Source organism: Delphinapterus leucas, chromosome 20 (genome assembly GCF_059928025.1).
Source record: "Delphinapterus leucas isolate spDelLeu-1000000601 "Yukka" chromosome 20, BTC_Dleu_Yukka2, whole genome shotgun sequence".
NCBI classification, from domain to species: Eukaryota; Metazoa; Chordata; class Mammalia; order Artiodactyla; family Monodontidae; genus Delphinapterus; species Delphinapterus leucas.
In genome coordinates this window covers 8,977,560-9,002,496 of record NC_143148.1, presented here as the reverse complement: position 1 = coordinate 9,002,496, position 24,937 = coordinate 8,977,560, and the positions used below count along the sequence as shown (strand labels likewise).

At 50.2% G+C, this 24,937-nt stretch overlaps 1 protein-coding gene across 10 annotated transcripts in view; it reads right to left on the bottom strand.

The window, feature by feature from the left end:
* ZC3H4 (zinc finger CCCH-type containing 4) overlaps window positions 1-23,803 on the bottom strand; it is a 43,585-nt gene extending 19,782 nt beyond the window's left edge. For 3 of the 10 annotated variants that reach the window (XM_089902652.1, XM_089902651.1, XM_089902654.1), the window contains exons 1-9: window positions 23,713-23,803; window positions 22,434-22,599; window positions 6,729-6,948; window positions 6,331-6,441; window positions 3,885-4,107; window positions 2,375-2,529; window positions 1,600-1,696; window positions 1,354-1,493; window positions 696-803 (exon numbers count right to left, since the gene is read on the bottom strand). In XM_089902652.1, coding sequence (XP_089758778.1) covers window positions 696-803; window positions 1,354-1,493; window positions 1,600-1,696; window positions 2,375-2,529; window positions 3,885-4,107; window positions 6,331-6,441; window positions 6,729-6,948; window positions 22,434-22,599; window positions 23,713-23,788 — 1,296 coding nt within the window. In that variant the 5' untranslated portion in view covers window positions 23,789-23,803. Of the gene's footprint in view, window positions 1-695; window positions 804-1,353; window positions 1,494-1,599; window positions 1,697-2,374; window positions 2,530-3,884; window positions 4,108-6,330; window positions 6,442-6,728; window positions 6,949-19,651; window positions 21,595-21,633; window positions 21,772-22,174; window positions 22,304-22,433; window positions 22,600-22,722; window positions 23,152-23,712 lie in introns of those variants that run through there. The other 7 variants (XM_022585270.3, XM_022585274.3, XM_022585273.3 and 4 more) reach the window with 7 other exon arrangements.
* Between the last annotated feature and the right edge of the window lie 1,134 nt (window positions 23,804-24,937).

Genomic DNA, 24,937 nt, shown 5'->3' with positions numbered 1-24,937 from the left:
TTCTCTTAGGAATAGCTACTGTTTTTTGTTTATATATATTTCAAGTTTCTAAAAATAATATGAATTGCAACTATAATAAGGACTATTTTACACACAAACACACCTTTGTTGAAAACAGTAATATTTTTTCCTAAGACAGGCACACAGGTGCAGTACTCCCTGGGTACTTGCTTGCCAATATCTGCCTGCTGCCTGTATACCTGAGTAACAAGCTGCCTGGTTGAACTAACACTGGATTATACTTGTTTCCTTCAGAACTTTCAGGTCATTGGCCCATCTTCTGGCATTATACTCTGCTGTGAAGGTCAAGGCTGACCTTGACCACCTTTTCTGTCTGTATGCCTTAATGATTCCCTCTCCGACACTGAAGTTCAGTAACTCAACCAGGATATGTTACACCTTTGCATGAGCATCAATTCTAACAAAACGTTTGAGGCCATATGGATTGGGTGAAAATTTTGGCCAAAAAAAATCCTCCCAAACCAAAAAAACCCAGATGTGTCACCAATCTTGTCCTGGCTCTTCAGTCACTCTGAGGAGTGAACTAAGTCTTCCAGGCCTTCCAGGCATCTCTCAGACAATCACTCCAAGCCCACCAGAACACTGCCCCCAGTGAGTGTGGCCTCCAGAACACTCCCAGAGGCCCATGTGTCCCTGCTCTGGGCACCCTGGTACTACTGGAACTGGCCCCTTACCCATGTGCACCGCCCTTCCACGAAGTATTTGCAGATGACTTTGCCTTTCTTATCAGACTGCTGGTGGGGCTTGTCATGGTCACCCCTCCGGTAGCTTCCACCGCCGTCCTGTTAGGAACACAGAGTGTGACTATAAAGGGGAATGAAGAGGAAGGGTAGGGAGGGCCTGTGCAGGCCAGGTGGAGACGGGCTCTGAGGGAGGGAAAGTGAAACAGGCTAGCTGGCAGGGATGAGCACGCCCCCGTGTAACAGGAGTGCTGACCAGCAGGTTCCATCCAGCACCCAACTCTGTGGGGTCTGAGCCCCGGAGCGTGGAGTGTGGGCAGCTGCGGACTCGCGCGCCACACACCTGCGCGGGAATGCATTCATTCCAAGAAGAGGCGGCACAAGCCTTCCTGGAAAACTCTCCAGGGCTAACTCAGGGACTCAGAGAACAGGTGACTGCAGGTGCTACAAAGATATGCCTTTAAAAACAGAGGGTCTCACCAGCAGCGCAACCTCCATGAGAGATAATTAGTGCTGACAGGCCCTACGGGGAACGGCTGATGGGAGCAGGGTGACAGGACCAGCCTCGGAGGATAACTCATTAAAGAAAAAAACAAATTTCAAGAAGCCGCCTTGAGTAAAAACATCAGATCAGAATGAAGAGCCGACTTACGCCCATGTCCTCGTCGTAGAAGTCTTCGTCATCATTCATTCCACCCTTGTTCATCCCTCCTCGGCTGCCACCTCGACCACGGCCCCGGCCCATCCCTTTCCCTCGACCTCGGGAACCCCGGCCACGGCCTCGACTTAGCCCTGCAGAAGAGAGAAACGGCGTTAACCCGAGGCCTCCCTCCAGGACCCGAGGCCAGCAGCTGCCAGGAGGAGCCCCACGGATTGGCCCCTCGCGGCCCCCGCCCACCTCGTCCTCGGCCATCCTTGGACCGGCGGTACTGGTTCAGCTCCTTGGAATAGTCGTCATAGTCCTCATCTCCCATCGGCTCCTCACTTTCTCCGTACTGGAATTCCGGAGGGAAGAGAAGCAGGAAAGTGTCATTTGGTGAACAATGAACAATGTCCTGAACTATATACTCCAGCCCTTTCTGCCTTTTTGTACACTCGGGACAATGTCAAACTCAGAAGAGCAAGTGAGCAACCCAGTGACTCACACCTGTGCCCCCTCTTCACGCGCCACAGCCTAAGCAGCGGCTGGTCGCAGTCTTCACTCTTAGGACTCCCAGCCCACTGGGCAGCTCCCAAGGGACAGCTGTGCAGCTAGAGCAAGGGGCAGCGTGGCAAGGTCTCGGGCAGGGACAAAACAGTGAGCGTGGTAGTTCTCCTCACGCACACACGCGTTTGTGTGTGTGTAGGAGGTAACTAAACAGGCAACTGACTGCGAAGGCATTAAATGCTTTGAGAGTACCCTCGGGAACCCTGTCTTCAGGGATGGGAACTAAGGTGCTCGCTGAGAGAGCAGTGAGATGAAGATGTTTTTGACAGCTCACCCTTTGGTACTTTTTCAATTCTGAATCATAGGAAGGTTTTCTCTATTCCAAATAATAAAATGAACATTTCTAAACACATAAACCTGCCATCTGATGCTTTCTTTCCACCTCAGTCTTACAGACCTAGTCTTGCAGCTCACCAGCCACCCGCCCCCACTCCCACCCCCCACCCCAAGCTGGAGAAAGCCTTACTTCCATGTCCTCTTCATAGAAGTCCTCTTCGTCCTCCGGGTGGTCTCCTCCCACGGAGCCTCTGCCTCTGCCTCTGGTGCCCCTGCCCATGCCTCGGCCTCGAGACCCTCCGCGGCTTCCACGGCCTCGGTAGCCCCTGCCACGGCCTCGGTTGCCTGCATGGTGATTCAGACAGTGAGTGTCTGAGCAAGCAGGACCCACCAGCAGAAGAGAAGTTGACCCACCAGCGGAAGAGAAGTTAACCCACTGACTGCCCAAGGTCAATCATTTCCTCCTCCTCCTCCTGTTCTAAGAAGCCTTCCCAGCTGCTCTAGGCTGATTCATGGTCCCTGGGCCCCTGGACAGGGGTAGCTGAGCACCGTGGACACACACCTGCTGTAGCACTCTCTACACTACCCTGACTGAGGTGCTGTCCAACACAGAGGCACCAGTCACGTGTGGCTACTGAGTACCTGAAATGTGGCTGGCCAAACTAAGAAATACTGTGAGTATAAAGTGCACACTGAATTTCAAAGACTTAATTTAAAAAGGGAGAGAGAGAGAATATAAAATGTCACATCTATTTTGATTACATATCGAAGTGAGATTTGGAATGTACTGATATAATGTGTTGTTAAAATTAATTTCATCTGTTTCCTTTTACTTTTCTAATGTGACCACTAGAAAATTTGTAGTTGCATGGTGGCTTGCATTATATTTCTATTGGACAGGCTAGTCCAGAATCTCCCCAAAGAGCAGGGCCTATCTAGGGAGGAGTCTAAGAAAGACCGCCAAAAGAAAGAATGACCAGTCACTCAAACAACAAGCTGGGCCTCAAGCAGGGCTAAGAACTGCTGGGCTGGAAAATTCTGGAAGCACTCTGGGGTTGGGAAATATCATTGGCAGGAGATGGTTCTAAGAGGCCGGGCTGGGTTGCTGGTGCTCTGCCCTCCCCCATCATCCTCCTAACTGCCGCAGGTTCAAGGTTCAGAGGTGTGGCAGTCCCGTGGCTGCAGTCACACTCCGTCAGGTGATGGGAGATGGGAGGCTGGGGGAGGAGGCGCCAGCTGTCAGTTACCGTCCCCAGGGGTGAGAGCTGTCCCTTCTATATCTCTTCATAGCTGACCAGGAAGTGAATTTAAAAAGCCCTTCAGGGACTTCCCTGGCGGTCCAGTGGTTAGGACTCGGCACAGGGTGTGGCCAAAAAAAAAAAAAAACCCACCACCACCACCACCTTGAGCCACAGCAGTCTTCTCCTTGCCTCACGCCAGTCTGGCTCCATCCCAACCACGGCTTCAGCACTGGACCCTCTTCTCACGTGGCAGAACTCTGGTCCCCTGTGCTTGGGATGGAGCTCCCTGCCTGTCTCCTTCTATGCTTATCTCAGCCCTGCATGACTGCACATCTCTTCTCCCAGACTTGACGCTCCATGAGCACGTGGCCCATGAGGTCTGTCTGGCTCTGCACTGAGCGCCCAACCCCCAGCCCCGGGCCTGCTCCGACAACCTAGAGGAGAAGCTGCACGTCTCACCTCGGCCCCGGCTGCTGCCCTCCTTGGCCCGCCGGTACTGGTTCAGCTCTTTGGTGAAGTCGTCGTAGTCGTCCTTGCCCATGTCCTCCTCCTCATCACCCTCGTACTCCCCGTACTGCTCGTTCTCATAGTCTTCGTACATGCCGTAGCCCTTGCTGTCCATTTTGGAGTAGGCCTTCTTGGGCAGGGGTGTGGTGTGCGACGGGGGATACTGCTGGTGGGACTGATGGGGAGAGGACAGTGAGCTGGCCCTGGGGTCTCGGATTCAGACCAAGATCCCCACTATTCCCTGAACTGGCACAGCTGTCTGGGTGTCTCTGCTGTCCCTGGGGTGAGATGCTAGCCCCCAGCCACCTGAATGAGATCTGGGCTGTCGGCCCAGATGTTTCTGTTCTTCAGAAAGAGCCACAGCTTTAAAGACAATTGAGAAACACAGGCCCCACGACCCCTGAATTACTGGAGAGGGAAAAGAAGGGTGTATTTCCCAGGTAGATAGAACAATCTCATTTGGGGAGGAGGCCTGATAGGCAAGAGGGGTGCTCCTCAGTCAAAATTTTTCTGGGGCCTTAGAATTCAATTAATGACTATTTGGCAACCAAACTAGAAAACCATTTAAAATGATGCTTTCCAAAGTGTGCTAGTTCCAAGAGATACTGGATGAAGTTCAAAAATACACATACATGCACAAATGGAAGACATCAAGGTGTCCTTCAATAGGTAAACGGATAAACAAACTGGTACATTCAGACAATGGAGTATTCAACAATTAAAAGAAATAAGAAAGACATGGAGGGACTGTATAAACGAATATCGTTAAGTCAAAGAAGACAATCCGGAAAAGCTACATATGAGTCCAATTAAATGACATTCTGGAACAGGCAAAACTACAGAGACAGTAAAAAGACTGGTGGCTGCAAGGGGCTTGGGGGAAGGGACTGATGAGTAGGTAAAGAAAAGAGGACTTTTAGGGAATTGAAACTATTTTATATGACAGTGTATGGTGCATATATAACAAGATGCATTTGTCAAAACCCAAAGAACTGTAAAACACAAAGGGGGACCCTAATGTAAACTATGGACTCTAATCAAATACGTGCCAACGCTGGCTAAACAATTACAACAAACGTGCCACACTAATGCAAGACATTAAAAACTGGGGAACTGGGTGGGGTGGGGTGGGTAGGGAACTGGACTACCTGCTCCATTTTCTCCAAACCTAAAACTGCTCTAAAAACAACAGGGTCCTACTGCATAGCACAGGGAACTATATTCAATATCCTGTGACAAACCACAATGGAAAAGAATATGAAAGAATATATGTACATATAACTGAGTCACCTTGCTGTACAGAAGAAATTAACACAACACTGAAAATTAACTATATTCAATAAAATTTAAAAAATAAAACTGCTCTAAAGATAAAGTCTATTCATTTTAAAAATCCACACTCATTATAAAAAAAAAAAGAAAACATAAAACATGGAGATGTATACAACTACTTTAGCAGATCCTTTTTTTTTTTTTGGCTGCGTTGGGTTTTCGTTGCGGTGCGCAGGCTTAGTTGCCCCGTGGCACGTGGGATCTTAGTTCCCCGACCAGGGATCGAACCCGTGTCCCCTGCATTGGAGGGTGGATTCTTAACCAGTGGACCACGAGGGAAGTCCCACTTTAGCAGATCTTAAAATGCCTCAACCCCTAGTTCCCAATTAAAGCCGGTGGTGTTCTCTCCATTCCCTGCTGCCCTCAGGTTTAAAGTCTGAATCTACATTAGTAGATCAATGTCAACTCTTATTCCTTACAATAACTTATCTGTTATGATGGATGATGCTGAGTTACAGGATACCTTTAAGAACTACTAACTTTAAAAATACTTTTTATCAAAATTTGAAAATCTACGTTGATTAACTTCTTACTGGTTTTGCCTGAGGAAAATAAAAAAATATACAAACCGGACAAATAATTTAAATTTATGCTTAAGCTCAGTGGTATATTACTTCTGACCCCACAACATCCGAGATGATTTACTCCCATAACCGTTTCATTCTCTTGCCAACTTTCCACAAAAGGACACTGCTGAACAGTGGAAAAGTCAGCTCTCACAGGGACAAATCATCATCTTTCTTGGGGACAGGGGATATGACGAGCCCTGCCAAGGCCATGGGAAAAGGTGGCATACAGAAGTATGGCAATCAGCCACTGACTGGGCTCAACCCCAGCTCCTGTACTTCAGAGCCGTGCAACCTGGCTGAAGTTCTCGAAGTCTCGAAGTCTCAGTGTCCTCACCTATAAAGTGGGGATAAAAACAATACCTAATCTTGCAGAATTAAAATCCGTGTAAAGTGCCACGTAAGAATGCCCAGCACACAGCCAGTGCTCAGGAAACATGGGCGATTTCATTACCCCCAGCTCCGAGCCCCATGGGGGTCCCTGACCAGCAGTCACTCACCGGCGCATAGGGGGGGCTGTACTCTCTGTACTTGCGGTGCCCCTTCTCGCTGGGGCTGAAATCCGAGTCATCTGAGAAGTCAGAGAAGTCATCGCTGGAAGAAGCGTGGCGCTGCAAGGACAGGGGCAGAGGATTAGAGCTTCTGCGGAGGGCTGGCCACCTGCACAGCCACTGCTGGAATGTGCCGGTAGGGCTCCGTGCAAAACGCCTCACCTAGGGGCATCTAGCAGCAATGGAGCATGAGCTACCAACTCTTTTAGAAAAGGTCTTTATCCAATTTGGGGAAAGGAAAAACAGCCCGATTAAGAGTGCCCTCTGGCCTGACAAGATGAGCTCGGCCCCTGGGGCGCTCGGCTGGGCCCAGCGCCAGGAGGCCCAGCACATCCGCCAGGACCTACTTTGTGCTTGGATTTCCTCCTCTTCTTGGATCTCCTCTTCTCCTTCTCCCGCTCTTTCTTGCGTTTCCGCTTCAGCCTCCGGTGAGACTTCTCCTCATCTGAGTCGCTGTGGTGCTTCTCCCCCTTCTCCTTCCGGCTCCTCTCGGGGCCTCCAGAGGCGTCCTGGGTCTCCTCGGCCCCGTCATCCTCCAGTTCGCCTTCTTCCAACTCACCATCTTCCCTATGAACCAACCCCAAAGCCGACGTGAGCACAGGGTTTGAGGGGACAGCCGCGGGGGCTGTAGGCTGGCCCAGGGCGATGGGAACGCGGGGCCCAGCGCTGAGGGCGAGAGGCCCAGGGAGGCGGGGCGGGGGCCGCTCCCCGTCCCATCCCGTATCTCCCCCAAAGGGCTGCATCAGCTCTGTCTGTCCCGGCTGGGGGCGGGGGGGGGGGGGCGCCGTGGATGCCAGAGGTGCTGCCACGAGCAAACAGGCTCCAGTCCCCGGGTTTCGAGGCCTGACTGCTCTGCCAGCTCCACGGCTCTGGGCCAGAGGCAGGGAGCTAAGCAGGTGGAGAGAGGGGAAGGGTCCCAGGCCCCTCTTGACACGACCACACGAGGGCTCACCCCCACCTACTGTTGGCCCCCTTGCTTCCCACCTGACTTGCCTCACCTCCGGGTATCCCTTCTGGCTCCCTGTCCTACGACTTCCTGACTCTGCCAAATCCCCCACGTCACCCCAATCTCCCTTACTTTACAAAACAAAAGCACTCTCCACATGTGACAGATGCTGCTGACAGGACGTTCTGAACATCAAAATATGTACAGGGTGGGGGGTGGGGTGGGGTGGGGTGGATAAATGGGTTAAGAAAGGAGCAGCTGGAAAAATAATCCAGTTTTTGAGCCAAACCCACAGACACAGTTCTCACAAGTGCAGGAGTTGCTTTAAAAAAATAAAAAAATGTCAAAAGCTCCTCAAGTTCCTCATGCATGACGATGGCAAAGTATGTGTGAGAGCATAAAAAACTCCTTCCTTCTCCATTAACTAAGACCCACAAAGAGAAGTGAAGAAGATAAAGAGTAGCATAATGAACCCAGGACCTAAAAGGCTAACCACAGAGAGAACTAATCTAGGCCAAAAAGGCCTCGGCCGTTCAGATGGGAGCCGGTCAGCATGGGAACAGCTCATCAGGTGAGCCCGGCCCCTGGAGCCCTGAAGGTTCTAACAGGCTTTGTGGAGAAACAACTGCCGACCTCTCTGAGGATCCTCCACGGCCCTTTCCCTCGCACTGCTCCCTCTGTGTGCCTCCACGCTGCTCCCCACCAAGGGGACTCTTCCATTAACTCTCACTCCCAATTCAAAGGGGTCGGGGCAGCTTCACACCCAAATGGTACAGCCCCACGGTTACCCTGGCAGAGGTCAAGGGCAGCTCTCAAACACAGAATGCAGGACCAAAACTCCTCCCGATGTTTCAAAGGAAACAATACAGAGAGGTGACCGATGGGTGCCTCGTGCTGTTCCCCTGGAACGCCAGGCTGTCGTGGGCCAGCCCAGAGGGAAGATGCCGAGTCAACTGTGGTGGAGGCAGGAGGCGGCATTCCTGACAAGTGAGGCACCTTCTGGCTTGGGTGTGGCCCACACCAGGAGCCGCTCTCGTAGGAGCAAAGCTCTCATGGGATGAGGCAACTCTGCCAGAATGGCCTTGTCCGCAGTAAAAGCGCCACCTAACTGGGGAAACTGGTTTTGGCAAGCTCACCAAACAGGGGGAAGCTGTTACTAATGGGCAGGGCAAACCTGCTGCTGCTGACGCCTGGGCCTTTTCATACCGAGCCGAGCACGCTGAATAGACTGTTCCCTGCTGGGAACACTGCTGGGCGGGCCAGGTCACCACACCTCAGGAGAAATACAGGGACAGACAGACTAGACAGACGCTATGGAACTAGGGAAGGCCCAGCGACAGACCGGAGAGGAAGGGGGTGGGGTCTATGAAGAAAAGCTAAACAAAAGCATCACTCTCCACACTTTAGTCCGGAAAGGAAAAAGCTGAAAGTACCCAGAATCCCAGGGCAGGGATGAAGGGAACCCAGGAAGACAGAAAATGCCTGGGGGCCCAGAAGCCCGGATGAGAAGAAAGCCCAAGATCGCAAAGGGCAAAAGACCCTCCTGGAACCAGAAGAGGCGTGTCAGAGTGGAAGGGACGGTGGGGCACCATCAACCACCTCATTTTCAAACAGGAGGAACTTAAAGGGATAGCAGGTGAAAGGATCTGTCGAGGTCAGATAGACGGGGGGGGACACGAAAAAGCCAGAAACTGGCTCTAAGCTCGCCATTCTTCCTCAATTGCTGAGGACGGAAAGGGAAGGGGGAGCCCACTCATCGACCGCCTACTTGATGCCACAAACATTTCTGAGCATCTTCTCTGTGCCGGGTCCTTGAGCACCTCCTGTTCTGCATTGTCCTTGCAGGAAAAGATACAGATTACAAGAAACCCAGGCCACAGGGCAGCGTCTGTGATACAGGGCCGGGGCAGCTGAGCCAGAGAGGCTGGCACCCACAAACACTCCTCCACCTCTACGTTCACGGGCAAGGATGTCATGGCACGGCCAGCAAAGGTCTTGCCCAGGGTCAGCTGAGGCCTCCATCCCTGTCCTGCTGCTACATATCACTGCTAACACTCGCGGGAGGGGGGAACAAAAGACCATACAAGCAACTCCAAGAGCTTCAACCATCCTCAAGAATGGCTCCAGAAGAATGTCTTTTCATTCCAAAGGCAGGGAGGTACAGCATCCAAAACCACCCTTCAAAGACTTTTAGCCAAAGAGGAATTCTCTGCATTATCTATATTAACAGCCCCAGGCAGATGTGGGCTCAGTGAGAATCTACAACTTTTTACAAACTGGGTACTGAATACTTGAAACTTTGTTCCCCTGGAGTTGGGAGCAGCTGCAAAATAAACAGCATCAAAAAATCCCTGGTAGGGGCTTCCCTGGTGGCGCAGTGGTTGAGAGTCCGCCTGCCGATGCAGGGGACACGGGTTCGTGCCCCGGTCCGGGAAGATTCCACATGCCGTGGAGTGGCTGGGCCCGTGAGCCATGGCCGCTGAGCCTGCGCGTCCGGAGCCTGTGCTCCGCAACGGGAGAGGCCACAACAGTGAGAGGCCTGCGTACCGCAAAAAAAAAAAAAAAAAGAAAAAAAAATCCCTGGTGATTTCTGAAGGGGAATGGGATATCAGAGGGGACGCGGGGATGGGATGGTGACACTTGACTGCCCACTGCGCATCCTCACCACCATCTGGCCCACCATGCTCTCCAACTCTTCTGAGCCCTGGGCCCACCTCTGGTCACCTGAGGGGGTTTCCCCTTGATAACGCTGGAGATTCCAAGCTAAACGTCCTGCATGAATACAGGGCCTATTTTCTTCAGACTGTTTACCAGAAGAAAAAAAAGAAAGAAAATCAAGCCAACTGGGATAGAGGCAGGAATCCTGTGGGCCACTGACACAACCTCACAAAGGCTGCCTCCATAAAATAGCAACCGGGGTTAAGTGGTGCCACTTAACAGACTGCCAGCAAAATCCATGTCAGAGTGGGATTAAATACCGGGGGAGCATGCTGAATAGACTGTGGCATGACTCCCCAAGAAAAGTGGGGGAAGCCCCACTGCGCTAATCATTTCAATCTAGACGTGCCAAGCCTTCTTGAGACAAGCATGTAGGAGAAACCCTGAAGCATCGGCCTGGGCAGAGGCCACTTAATTCCCAGAGCCTGGACTGGCATCGTGCTGGGATGGCTGCACCAGGGCTGGCCCGCCAGAGACATCAGGAACTAGAAACCAACCATGCTGGGCGACCAACTTGGAATGGATGCCCGGGAGGAAACAGGAAAAGGCCAATGCCTTGCTGAGGCTCAGTTCTGCCTTGTGCCTCCTGGACTAAGCATCCAGGGCATTTAAGTTTCCACTTGCAGAGCTGGTGATGGCCAACTCCTCCTTCTGGGTCAAAGAAGAGATCAGGGTGCCCATTCTAAGGAATGTCTACGGGCCAACTCCACAGGGCACAGAAGTGTGTCAGGTTCATCACATACCATGGGCTTGGCAAAAACAGTACTGGAAAGAAACATCATGCTTCAAAGGAGGCTGGGCCCACCCACCAGTCTACAGATTTGGGCATCCTGCTTCCTTTTGCAGACCAAGTAACTCAACCAGCTCTGCGTCTTCCCTAGCGCGTGCTCTTGGTACGTAACCTGAGCCTCGGTTTTCTCATCTGCAGAACGGGATAAGTGTAGTACCTACCTCAAGGGGTTGTGAGAGTTAAACGAGATAACACAGATAAAACCCTTGACATGGGGGGCAGGCACAAAGTAAGTACCAGACAAGTAATAGCTATTGGTATTAAGAACCAGCTAGCAAGAGCACACCTCCACATGGATAATCCTAAACCAGCTGCAGTGCTTACTGGGAAGCATTTTCTTCTATGGAGAAGCTACAGCCAACTCCCCTCGGGGACCGCTGCTAACTGCTGGCCAACAAGTTCTCACTTTTCTTGGCCCGTCTGTGCCACCATCCTCTGCAAATAAACCCTGCTGACGAAACTGACAAATCGACATCTCCCCTTCCTCAGCTCTCATCTAGGTGGTATGAGAAAGTAACCAAGTGGCTGACCAGGAGGAAAAGGCACAGCGAGAGCTGAGCCCCGGGAAAAAGGGAGAAAGGTCCCTTACAAAAATGAAGTTTGGCAACACAGAAATCCTCTAGAGGAGAGTTGGATGGAAGCTGAAAGGGGCCTGGGTTTATGGATCTACCTGATTTACAAAAGAAAAAAGAGAGAGAAAGAGGAGAGACAGGCAAGAAACAAAAAAGATGAAAACCCATGGGAACAGTGGCTGTTACCTCAAGATCATGAGAGCCCTTGACAAGAGGCGGCTAGGTTAATGTGAAGGTCAGGGTTATGATCATTAACTGCCCAAACTCTCAACAAATTGCCTGGGTAGGCTCTGAATGACCCATTAATTAGGGACAAGATTACAAAAATTACAAGGAGGCTCCGCCTCTTCAAATGTTAAACAACAGGCCTAAATGCAGAAGTCCAGGATCCCCAAATCCAACCCTGCAGGACAGTCATTTACTAGGAGTGAAGGCACGGAGCCTTTGCTTTACAAAACTGGCTCAGGGCTCATGCCTGAGGAAGGACCCTGAGACCTTCCCTCGATTTAGGCCGTGGTGAAGCAGCCACGGGGGGAACCTCACTGAGGGATTTTTTAGAGGCAGGAAATTCTTGAAATTTCCTGGGTCTTGCACATGTTTTTCGGTGTAATTACTACCCAGGTTCATCAACCACAGATCAAGAGCAAAGAAGCACTGTGTCTCCCTCCCCCTCAACATTCTCAGGTGTGGTCATAACTGGCTCAGTGACATCACAGCATTTCCATGGCAACATGCCCACATCACAGACACCACCCGAGCAGCAAGCACAAACCAACCACAGGAGAAGCCCAAGCCACAGCCCGAACCCCTCACTTCAACGGAAGCAAGACAGCCTGTCCAGTGCCAGGACCCTGACATGAACACAGCTACTGCCAGAAGTCAATGTGGGGGAAATTGGAGAAATCTGAACCCGGACTGGATATTTGAGATACTAAGTAATTATTGTTAATTCTGTTAGGCATGATTATGGTTTTGTGGTTATGTTAAAAAAAATTAAGTTAAAGATTCATACTGAAGAATGTATGGGTGAAATGAGATGAGGTCTGGGATGTGCTTTAAAATACTCAAGGGGGATGGGGGGAGGTAGTGAGATGAACCAAAATTCGCAAAATGTTGAAACTGGTGATGGGTATAAGGCAATTTATGACACTATTTTCACTTCTCTTAAATATGTTAGAAAATTTCCCTAAGAAAAAGTTAAAAACTAAAAAAGATGCCCTGGGTGGGGACAACCTCTCAGTAAAGTGAAGAGAGCTCATCAAGGTCCTCAAAAAGTTAATTTCCCTAGCAAAGAGCTGGAGTTCAAGGTGGGGGCCTCCACCAGCCCTCACATCTCTGCTGTGGTTTCCTCAACTACAAAACCTTCCTGGGCACCCCAGGGTCTTATAAAATCCAAGAGCCATAGGAAATATTCACTACTAACATCCTGTAGCAGCAATTTCCATTCCAGGCACCACACTGCTGTGCTCTCCACTTCTGCACATCTGTCACTGAAATGCATTAACAAACGTATGCAGTAGCAATTCATTAGTATCCCCATTTTATAGACAAATAAACTGAGGCTCAAAGATGAGAAGAAATATGCCCACAGGGTCACAGCAGGAAGAAGCGGAACTGGAACCAGAGTCCAGGACTTTCTGACTCCAGGCCCAGCTCTTAACCTCAACCCTTGAGACAATTAGAAATTATCCCAAAAAGAATAATTTACTAAACAGGCCAACAAACAAAACAACTCTCACCCTGAAATTTATACTTGAGTTGGAAAAAAATAAGACACAGGTACAGAAAACAGATTAAATGAAACAGTACTGCAAAAATGCCAAAGTAAGATACTAAGACACTGGGCAAGCTCCTTAAACACTCTGTGCCCTGTTTCAATTGTGAAGTGAAGGCAGTAAAGGAACCTCCAGGATGGATATATATCCTCCTAGAAAGAATTCCCTGAGACCATGTAAATCAAGTGTTTAGCACCAACCTGGCCCAGAATAACTGCTTAGGAGTAAAAACTATCAACATGCAAAGACACAAAGCCAATCCAGGCCATCCAACATCAAATGAATGGAATTGGGACATTCAAAAATATGACCCAAAGACATCTGGATAGTTTAGGGAATAAGAGGTGCCCAGAAGGGACTTCCCTGGTGGTGCAGTGGTTAAGAATCCGCCTGCCAATGCAGGGGACACAGGTTTGAGCCCTGGTCCGGGAAGATCCCACATGCCGCGGAGCAACTATGCCCGTGCGCCACAACTACTGAGCCTACGCTCTAGAGCCCGGGAGCCACAACTACTGAGCCTGCATGCCACAACTACTGAAGCCTGTGCACCTGCTCTGCAACAAGAGAAGCCACCGCAGTGAGAAGCCTGCGCACCACAACGAAGAGTAACCCCGCTCCCCGCAACTAGAGAAAGCCCGCGCCCTGCAATGAAAACCCAACGCAGCCAAAATAAGTAAATAAATAGTGTCTTAAAAAAAAAAAAAAAGAGGTGCCTACAAAGGCCCAAGGAATCCTATAGCAAAAAAACAAATAGGACTTATCCCAAGAGGGACAGAAAGCAACATGAATCCAAGGGAGGAAAATTCCAAAGTCCTCTAACGCTAGAAGGATCGCTACACTCCCAAGTGTGTGGCATCCACACTGGGGTTCGTCCAAGCACACAAACCTCTTAGGCAGAACATTTCTGTAGAGTTTAAAACAAGCTGACCAAGAAAAACCCAGCTTGCTAGACAAACCTCTGAGTCAAAAGTGTCCTTTTCTTTGCTCAAATAGCTATTCTCCTACTCCCACTCGCCCTGAAAACAGCTCGTGTTCTTGACAGAGGCATCTCTCTGATCCAAGTTTTTCCTGTCAGATGAACCTCTGAAATCTGCTTCGCAGCAACAAAGAATTTCCTAACCTCCTTCTCAGGCCAGCCACGCTTTGGATTGCTTAAAGCTGGAAAGATGCTGGTTCTCATCCAAAGAGAGACGATTTTTATTATTCCAGAAAGGAAAATCGAACCATGAAACTTGTGAACTAAGACTTCTTGTTTATAATTTTTTCAGGGGAATCAATTTGGTTCCATTCAGCCAAGGCAAAGTATTAACATTTTCCTCTTAAAAGAGACCTGGCCTAGGACGCAAAGATTTCTTGTTCATATATGCAATTATCTGTATACAAATATTCCAGTCAACGGTGGGCTCCTGGAGGGTGGAGAAGAAAGAGGCTGGCACTCATCCCTGAGTTTCCAAGGGCCCAGCACAGGGCCAGGTATAGACTGGGCAGGTGCTTCGGATATGGTCTACACAAACAGGCATCAATCTCAGCCATCCACACCCTCTTTGTCAATTTCATCAACAAAGACATTGGACCATTTCCCAGGCAGCAACCTGGATCACTTAAAACTCTAAATAGGTCACTGAGGGGTTGTCTTTGGTCACAAACTCATTCACCAAGGTGTTTATCGAGGGCTTCCTGATAGACCAGAGGATAAATGACAAGAGCCCCTATGTGACTGGTGCACCAACTGAGCAGACGAACGTGGCTGCCAGTCAGCCACCTCAGGGCTGCAGCCAGGGGCTGCCTCTGTCGCTGAAAGGCTGTGCTTCCGGGGACTGCTCTGGTGCCCCGTGCAATGGCAGGGCCTGGAATCCCAAGGAAACCTAAGCCCTGGTGTCTGTTAGGAAAATGAGGAGGGCAATAATCCAAGCCATCTGCAGTGGAGGTTTAGCCAAGTGACACTCATGTCTGGGCCCAGCTCCCTTGGGTCGGGCCATAGAAGGGATGTGTTAGCTGCCATCCATTTCCTCACTGGGCTTCAAGAGGTCTTCAGTTCCTTCTAATGAATGAACATCCCTTCAATTTAAAGGTTCAAAAGACTGGGTGTGGGCCTCTACATCCACTGGAAGGAGTGGAACATAGGGATGATGGAACCTCAACAAGTCATGGAGGGGCAGTAGTAGCACAGCCCCCTTCTCTGGGGACAACTTTAAAGTCCCCTCCCATTGCCCCCAACACCTCCACCACCACAACAAAGATAAACGATGGTGGCTGCTGTGTACACCCTCCAGGCACTAGGCCCACAAGACCAGTGCCAAGGGCAGCAAAAAACACTTCAGGCCATGCGGGCCACACAGTCTCTGTCCCACCTAGTCAACTCTGCTGTTTAGCGCAAAAGTAGCCGCAGACAAGATAAACGAATGTTCCGATAAAACTCAGCTTATAAACTTTCACAAAGCCACACTTAACCTCTGCGGTACTCTGCTTTTTCTACCCTCCTCCATTTGTTTTCCACATACAGGAGGCAAATCAATAAATGGACCCACTAATGCCTGCATGCTGCAGTTTGAGAGATATTGTGCCAGACCCAGGACGGCCTCTGGGTATAGACCTCAGGGCTGGGTACAGGCTGGCTGGGTTCTAACTGCCCCCACACCCAACAGCCCTGTGACCTTCAACAAGTGACTTCACCTCTGTTTCAGTTTCTCAGCAGGACTAAGGTGAACTAATGCATGAAAAGCACTCAGACGGCCCCTGGGGCAGGTAATCTTTGACCTTCACATGACAATGCCCAGGAGGTCACACCTCTGGGAAGGCCAGGAGACTGACCTAAGAGATGAGTAACCCTTGCGGCACATCCAGTCTGCCTGACACCCACGTCCACAGCCAGCCACCACTCCCCACCATCTCTCTAACAGAACTGGGCCTGCCTGGTGTGGAGGGAGCAGGCAGCATCCAGGCTCTATTAAGCTTTATGGCTCTGAAGTGTAGGGTTTTCTGGGATCACTCAACAGGGACAAGGGATCCAGCCTGGAATTCAGCTAAGCTGCTGAGCCAAGGTTTCTCTAACGGCTCTTCCTGGGATCTAGCCACTTAGCCTACCCCTACAATTCATTTTCAAGGCATCTATTCTGCAGCTGGGTATCAGGAGCTGCAGTAGCAGCAACCATGCCTCACTGTGGCCAGAAGCGGCAGAAGGCAGGGCAGATACGGGAAGGTAACATGAGGCCGGGTAAAGGCAGTACCAACTTCTGCCCAACTCTAAATGAAGTCCCGAGGAGAGAAGCGCTCCTTGAACACTCCGAAAACTGTTCGGCTCCAAGAAAAGCACGAGACAAGCCTGGCTGCTGAATGAACAAAACCTTAACTGACGCAGCCAAATCACCAAGGGGTGGGAGAATCTTGGAGCTGGGACAGACCGTGTTCTCTCGGACTCTGGTGAGGGTAAAGGACTTACTTAAGGGGACGTGACTGGTTAGCAGTGGGTGAGGTGCTAGAGCCCTGGTTTCCCTGGTCTCAGGAGGCCTACCAAGGCCGTAGCCCTGACTCAGACTCTGATTGCAAAAGATGAGCAGGGGAAGGTAGCCAACAGCTCAAGAAAGCATGACTGTTGCAGCATCGTATAATAAGGACACTGAGCCAGCAAGAAATGCCTTAAGATGGCTTCCACTTAGTTGAAACCCCAATCAGCTCCTTGCAATTAAACTGCTGACCAGAAACCCAAGAAGTGAAAGATAAATTGACTTCCTTCAAAAACACAGATGTTATTCTTACCTCTGTTTATACACCAGACTGTAAATTCTATTTAGAGTTTTTCTCTAGTAGGGACAGCAGGAAGATAAAGAAACCAAGATTCTCTGAATGCCAGGCATTGTGTGGGTGTTCTGCATATGCCCATTTGACCGCAATGCCCCAGAGGAGGGCCTTATCCTCGGTGGCCACTGCACACTGAACACAATCTCATCTGCCTCCAAACCCACGCTGTTCCTTCATATCCTGCTGCCACCTCCAACGTTCAAAAGATGTCACCACTTGCCTTACAAATAGCGAGCTGAGTCACCAGTTCACACAGATGAAAAATAACAAAAATAAAAAACCAAGAAAGATCCTCTACCCAGAGCAATTTGGCCAACAGAAGCAAACTATGCTCTGAGCAAATAACCTATGTACTACTAAAAAAATTATTCCCAAAGCAGGATGCAACTACATCTACACCAACTAAGAGGCCATGTCTTCATCTTTGTCATCAACTGACTAAGGGTCAGAAATGTATTTTAAGAACTGCCCTCATGGGCTTCCCTGGTTGCTCAGTGGTTAAGAATCTGTCTGCCAACGCAGGGGACACGGGTTCAAGCCCTAGTCCATAAGATCTCACATGCCGCGGAGCAACTAAGCCCGTGGGCCACAACTACTAAGCCTGTGCTCTAGAGCCCGTGAGCCACAACTACTGAAGCCTGCAGGCCTAGAGCCCAGGCTCCGCAACAAGAGAAGCCACCGCAATGAGAAACCCATGTACTGCAACAAAGAGTAGCCCCTGCTCACCGCAACTAAAGAAAGCCCACGTGCAGCAACGAAGACCCAAGGCAGCCAAAAATAAATAACTTAAAAAAAAAAAATTTGAAGAACGCTCTCACAACCTCATATTGTTACTAACTCCAGGCAAAAAACTTTGCACAATGTCTTCAAGACTGCATCTTCATGAACTATCAAAAGCAAAAGAGGCCTGCAGCAAAGACTCAGCCGATAAATTTGGAAAGCCAAATCGATGATACCAAACAATCTCAGTTTACCTTAACCTACTCAAATGAACTTTATATGCCACCCAAACAGGCAGCTTTTCCACTCTTTCCATTAGGTTCCAACTGTGAAACCGATCTCATTTAACAGGATTCCCTCCACCAATGAGCTGACTGCTCCTACGGATCTTGGAATCAGCTTATTAAATACCAACCGCCAGAAATCTCAGAAACAATCCTTTTTTTTCTCGTATTATGTCAGTCGTTATGTTACCAAGGTACAGGTGAGCACCTTGCTCATTTAGAAACTCAGCCACTTCACTTCCTATTTGCTCTGAATTATTTTCTTCTAACCTCCTAAGCTGGGTCAGAACCAGTCACTCTGGTACTAGAAAATATCGTCTGCGGGGACCAAAATTAGGTTCTCTGGAATATGGTTGGACCTGAAGCTACCCACAGAGGCTTGGAAATAGTTTCATTAGTGATTTTCGCCATAGAGGTTATTTATCATAACTGGATCTGGCCTACACAACAAGATGGTTCTAGGAACCTGATAACCACAAAAATGTAACACAAGCGAACAACAAGTAAGGCAACCCTGAGACATCCATTTTTTGCACATCAGGGAAGGGAAAAGATCTAAGAGAAAGGAGCGGAGGTAGAGGCATTATTCAACAACAAATAGCTGAACCAGCCCGATATGAAACTGTCTACATTCAACTGGAGGGGAAATCACAAACTCAGAAGCAACCATTCATCTCTAACTTGCCCGTCAACAGCTGGGAAAGCCTTCATTTCTTCAGGTGCAAAACAACTTTCCCTTGGGATCAGCCTTCCTGGCTGAGGCAAAGCCATACTAGTGGTTTTCTAAAATAGCTAGCTCTACTTTAAGAAAACTCCGGCTTCTTAAGAATCAAAAATGTAAACCTTCGAAACCCTGTCTGGGAGATAGTACCGATGATGAATTTAGAAAGCCCTTTTGCGGAATCACATTTTTTTCTTTTGAAGAGCAAATTTGAGGGGAATAAAAAATATAAAGGGGTTTAGGACCAGAATAACTGTTTTCATGGTCACAGGTAATTTTGTTTCTACTGGGAGATTTTTATTTGCTTTCAGATTAAAGCTCTCCCCAGAGAACATAAAAATTTTAAAGATTACAAGTGTATAAGAGCTGCTGTTAAATCAGGGATTCTGAGTGACACCCTTTTTTTGCAACATCCATTAATATGAAATTTAACTAATACTGGTACATCAGTTTGAGGGGGAAAAGGTAGTACTGTGACATTTCAAAAACAAAGACTACTGAAATACTTTGACATAATTACTGGGGCTTCTTGGATTTGATGGATGAGATTCCTTTGAGAAGGAAAAAACAATAAACCCTTGTGTTGATATGCCTGAGCGTTTTTAAGTGCTTGAGGAAATATTTTAACATTAATGACTGCTAAAATTTTCACTTATAAAAGAAATGCAATTTCCTTAACATTTCACTTTAAAAGTAAAGTTAAAAAAGCATCCTTCTACACTTAGTAGCCCTTGTCACTTGGAAGGTTCATCTGTTAGCATCCAGTTTCTGCACTTGGCTCCTGGAGGAGAAATTTTACAAAGGATGGGAAACTTCAAATAAATGCAATTCATTTTCGGCTGACCCTGCGCACTGGATAGTGTGTTCAGTTTGTGCTTCAGACACTGTTTTGCAGGAATACTGGACTGTGTGGACACTTCTTCCTCCCACAAATGATTTTACATACCTAAGATCTTCACGGCAGTTGTGAACATACCGAGAGGAAGAACAAAACAAGTGGCCCACTGAATTGCAGTTTACATGTTTCCTCATCTAAATGTCGGTGAATTTTTTTTCTCCTAAGAATGGAAAAAAGGAAACAGGATCTTGGGAGGGGAAGAGGGTTGTGTGTTAAAAAGTTTTCTCTAACAAAGTATGTCAGGGACCAAAAGTGGGTAAGAGGGAAAATGGAACTTCAACGTGTTTTGTCTTTTAACGGAAGAACTTATGCTTGTAAAACACATCAGAAGTAGTGGTTGGTTCTGCAAGTCATTTCTGTTGCTGTTTTTTCCTTGTACATGTAGGAGAGGGGGGACTGGGGGCCGGAGGAAGTGTTCTCTCCACCATGGCTGGGCGTGTAACACGTTTGCATCGACTTTTCACGGTCAGGCATGTGCTTTCGAACAAAGGAACAGTGGAGATGGGGAGAGGAAACTGAGGCTTGACACACTTTACAGATTTGGTGCTTAAACAGTACTTTACAAATGACTTGCTTAATTTAAACGTCCATCACCATAAGAGACATCGGAGTCAAATGAGAAAATTGGATCTACTTGAACCACAATCTTTTTGGGGCGGCTGGGGCAGAGGGGGAGGGAGAACATTAACTTGCACGCAAGCATCATAAACCAAATTCAGTAACCTCGTCTCCTACAAATGGACTTGAAGTATCCACTTTCTTCAAAGATGAAGGCTGGAGACAAAGCAATGGACTGAAATGGCAAGAGGGATACCAAGGGCTTGAAAACATATGGGCCTTTTACAGAGGTTTTTGTCATGTTACAGTAATACACTTTCTTTTTTGAGAAAACTGTGTACATCAAATTTTAAAAATTAAACATCGAAAAGGATGTGCAAGTCTAAAAGGGCTCAACAGGGTTAGAATCCTGATTTGAACATATAAATTCACGCTCTCAAGCATCACTTTGGTCTAAAGGCGAGGAGGAAGGCAGGCAGGAAAGGGACAAAAAGAGGGAGATAATTGAATTACTCAATAAAAGAGGCTACTTACCATCCCAACCCATTGTAAGACATACACTTCTGACATAAGAGAACTCCTTAGAGGTCGAATAAAGCGTGTAAGCACCTTTGAGTAATGCACCTGCCCCCAAGAGGGGGCCCGGAAGCCCAACGTGGGCTTAGCGAACAGACCTTTGCTAATCTGTTTATTTCCTTGAACTGGAGTCAGGCTGCGATGGGCTGCGATTCCCAGGACGATACATTTAATTAGAACAAAACAGAACAAAACAAAAAAAAAATTTGTAAAAGCTCACCAAACTGCTGCACTTGTGTCTCTGAATGTGGGTGGCATTTCTTTTAAAAGGCAAAGTATGGTCTGTGAAGGAGAAAGGGAAAAGGGGAGGTGGGAGTGGGGAGAAGGGGCCGTGGTGCCTGGCATGGGAAGCCCTAGCTAAGACCCCTGTCTAAGGGAGGGTCCTCTGCGACTCCCCAGCCCCGGGCTGCGACGGGGCAGCCATCTGTCCAGCGCCTTCTCTTCCCCTCCCCACCCCCACTCCCTCCAAGACTCACTTTCCTGCCGGCTGAAACCCTTCTACGATTTCCAAATCCACTCTCTAGCCACCTCTTCCCCTGCCCCACCAAAAAAGTGGGCGAACCCTGCACCCCAACCTTCTGCTGATGCAGGGTAAATGGGGGCCCCAACCTCTCGCTGAAACGCGCCGGGCTGGCCCCTTTATCACCCTCCAGAGAAGGGCATGGGGCGAGCCCATTTCGCACTTAATAAAGGGGAGGGGGGCGCTGCCTTTCACCCCTTGCCAAAGCACAAGGAAACCTCGTTTTTTTTTTCTCCCGGAAGGGATGGCGCCCCATTCTAGCCCGAAAAAGGAGGGAACCCCACAAGAGGGGACCAACTTCCTCTCCTCTCCAAGGCAGGGAAACCAAACCTCACCAGCTTCCCCCCCGACCCCCGCCAATAAACGCATCACCTACCTACGAAAATCAGGAGGACCCCTCCCTTTAAGGAAAGCATGGGGAAGGGTCTTCTCCCCAAAAAGAGGCAGGGGCTTCCAAAGGGGCGAGAGATCCTCCCAATTTTGCCCCCTAGAGAATAGCTAGGAAACACCTCCCGCCAAAAAAAAAAGTACAAGAGGCCCCCACCGAAAGGACCCCCCGTAAGGATGGAGAAAGCAATTAACGAACCCCCACTTCCTGCCTCCTACAAAAGCTAGGGTACCTCTCCAAGTAGGGCAGGGCACACCTCCCCCAGGAGAAAGGATACTGCCGGGTTCTGGGAGCCACCCCCCGACTCCAAACCCCTAAGAGCGGGGCTGTTGCTCGAGATCCCCCCCAAAAGGGTCCGGGGGCCCCTCCCCCATTCCCTTCCCCGAAGCCAGGCGACGGGCAGGCGGGCCCGTGGCTGCCAGCTCCGGGAGCACGGGCAGCCAGGACCCCCGTGGGCCTCCGAAGCCCCCCCGCCCCCGGCGCCCCCTCCCCAGGGCGGGCGCGGGGGGTCCGGGGGGCGCCTCCTCACCTTCCCCTCAGCATGGCGCCCAAAAAAGACAGAGCGAGAACGAGGGAGAGCGGGCGAGCGCCGCGAGGGGGGGGAAACGCATGAGGCCGGGAGAGAAAGCAAGTGAGAAAGAGCGAGCGAGCGAGAGACACCCACCGACCCCGCCCTTCCTCCTCCTCCTCCTCCTCCGCGGCCCGGCCCAACATGGCGGCCGCCCCCCTTCCTCCTCCTCCTCAACCTCCCCCCGGGGACGCCGCCCCGGCCGGGCCGGGGGCCTGACCTGTCGTCAGGGAGCGGGAGGCGGTGGTGGAGGAGGTGCGGGGTGGCCAGGCAGGCGTCGGGGGAACACGGAGGAGGCGAAGGCGTTGATGGCGGTGGCGGCGATGGCGGCGGCAGCGACTCTGATGGCGGCGGCGGGGGGGTCCCGGGCACGGCCTCCATAGTTCCTTTGGGGGGGAGGGGATGTTAATGCACGAAAAAGGACTGCTTGGGCGTGGCGGGAGGGGCACACTTCAGCTCTGAGGGCTCCTGATAGTAATGGGTATATATTTTTTCAGTTTCGGAATCACCTCTGCGCCGACCTCCGCGTAGGCCGCGCGGCCTAGGCCTCAGCGGGCCGCTCGCCGCCTGCTTTCTCCGCAGCCCGCCCCTGGGGTCACTCGCTCACAGGCGCGGGGCCCTCATCGGGGCGAGAGCACCCACACACACACACCGCTGCGGGCCCGGGAGTGGGAGACCCGGGGGACACGGACACTGGTGGGTGGTTCGGTGTAATTAGCGCGGGCCGCGCGCAATGGAGCAAGCGAGGGGAAAAGGGAAAAGAGGAGAGCGAGCGAGGGCGATTAAAAAAAAAAAAAAGTAATTTAGGAAAAGGAAACGGTCCGCAGAGACAGGCCGACTGTCTGCCGGCCCTTGGTGCCCCGGCTTCCCGGCCCCCGCCGCAGTCAGAAATTCACACAAAATGGCGGCTCGGGCCCGGACGTTCCAAGAGGCTGAGGCGGGAGGAAGGGCGAGGTGGGAGGGGGAACTGGGAGGTGGAGGCGGCGTCACGTGGAGGAGAGAGGCACAGACTGCTCTTCCGAAGGGCCGCGGAAAGAGCCGAAGGGAGAGAGTGAGGCCGAGGCAAGGCGGAAAAAGCCGGAAGGAGCTGAGCTGAAGATCGCGAGAGGCGGAAAGAGCCGAAGTTGTTAACGGGGGTGGGGCTAGAGAAAGAATGGGAGGCCCCGGGGAGCCGGAAATAGCCGAAGCAAATCGGGACTGGGAAAAAACAAGGAACTGAGGTGATCCGAAAAGAAGCGAAGGCGGTGTCTAGGGTGGGTGACAGGAGGCGGAAACAGCCGACTGACGCCCGGCGGCGGTAATAGGATTTAGACGGAAAGAGCTGAAGTGTAGGGCTAGTGAAGCAATTAATTAAGAGAGTAAAAGACTTTGAGGAATTCGCTCGAGAGCAAGCGGGGAGAACCGAAAATTGCTACCTTGAGGGAAGGCGGGAAGAGTCGAAAGTTTTAGGTGGGAGAATGGGAAAGAAGGAATTCGGGCTATGGAGAGAAAAAAATAACCGAAGGCTGGAGACCGGGTGCCTGGAGTTGTAGGTTTCCGGAGGATGAAGCAGAACAGGCCCGGAGATGACATCATTAGAGACCTGGGTTGATGATGTTATCCTTGGGCGGTGCGGGTGGGCGGGGAGGGCGGTCCTTGGTAGTGCTTTGGGGGAGTTAAGAACCTAGAGCTTGCTTAGTAGGTGGAAGATCTTAAATGCCGGACATGGGAGCACTAACCGGGTTCGAGTATAAAAACGTAAAATCTTTTGATCCTCACAACTGTACTAAGGGGAGCTACTATTGGCTGCCCATTTTTAAATTTTAAAGTGAGAATTATTTTATTTTATTTCTTTATTTATTGGCTGCTTTGGGTCTCCGTTGCTGCACGCGGACTTTCTCTAGTTGCGGCGAGCGGGGCTACTCTTCGTTGTGGTGCGCGGGCTTCTCATTGCGGTGGCTTCTCTTGCTGCGGAGCGCGGGCTTTAGGCGTGCCGGCTCCAGTAGTTGCAGCACGCGGGCTCAGTAGTTGTGGCGCACGGGCCTAGTTGCTCCGCGGCGTGTGAGATCTTCCCGCACCAGTGTTCGAACCCGTGTCCCCTGCATCAGCAGGCAGATTGTTAACCACGGTGCCACCAGGGAAGTCCAAGCTGCCCGTTTAATCGGTGCAGACTGAACCTCGCGGTGTCTAGGTACTTGGCTCTTGCCCCCAGCAAAAACTCTGTTCAGTCCTGTTTACAAGAGAGGATCTTCATTCGATGCTTTTGTGAGCTCCTTGTATAGTGCCAAGTCCTGTAAATGGGCGAATGGAACATAGTTTCTTTTTGGAGCTTAAAAACTGATAATGCCCCAGGGGAAAGAAACTCTAAGTTGAAGAGTAAGGGGGGCTCCTATTATACTGGGGAACAGGGTTGTTTAAGCTAAGACATGAAGAAGAGATAATTCCAGGCAAAAGAAATAGCTTATTTCATGCCCTGAAACAAGGCAAGGACGACTTAGTTTCCAGGAACAGAGAAAATCCTGGAGACAGAGGCGCCAGATCACCCGCTATATTAATCTTACTATAAAATTTAAAATGTCCCAAACCTGGTCTGGGACACAAGCTCTTCGTGTGGGTGATTTACAACCTCCTTCAGGGAAGAAATTGGCATTCCTGATAAAGTGAAATGATTAAGCCATTTTCTATTGAATTTTGATGGAATGAAACTTCTGGGAAATCAGTGGCCCACCCAGTTAACAGTCAGCT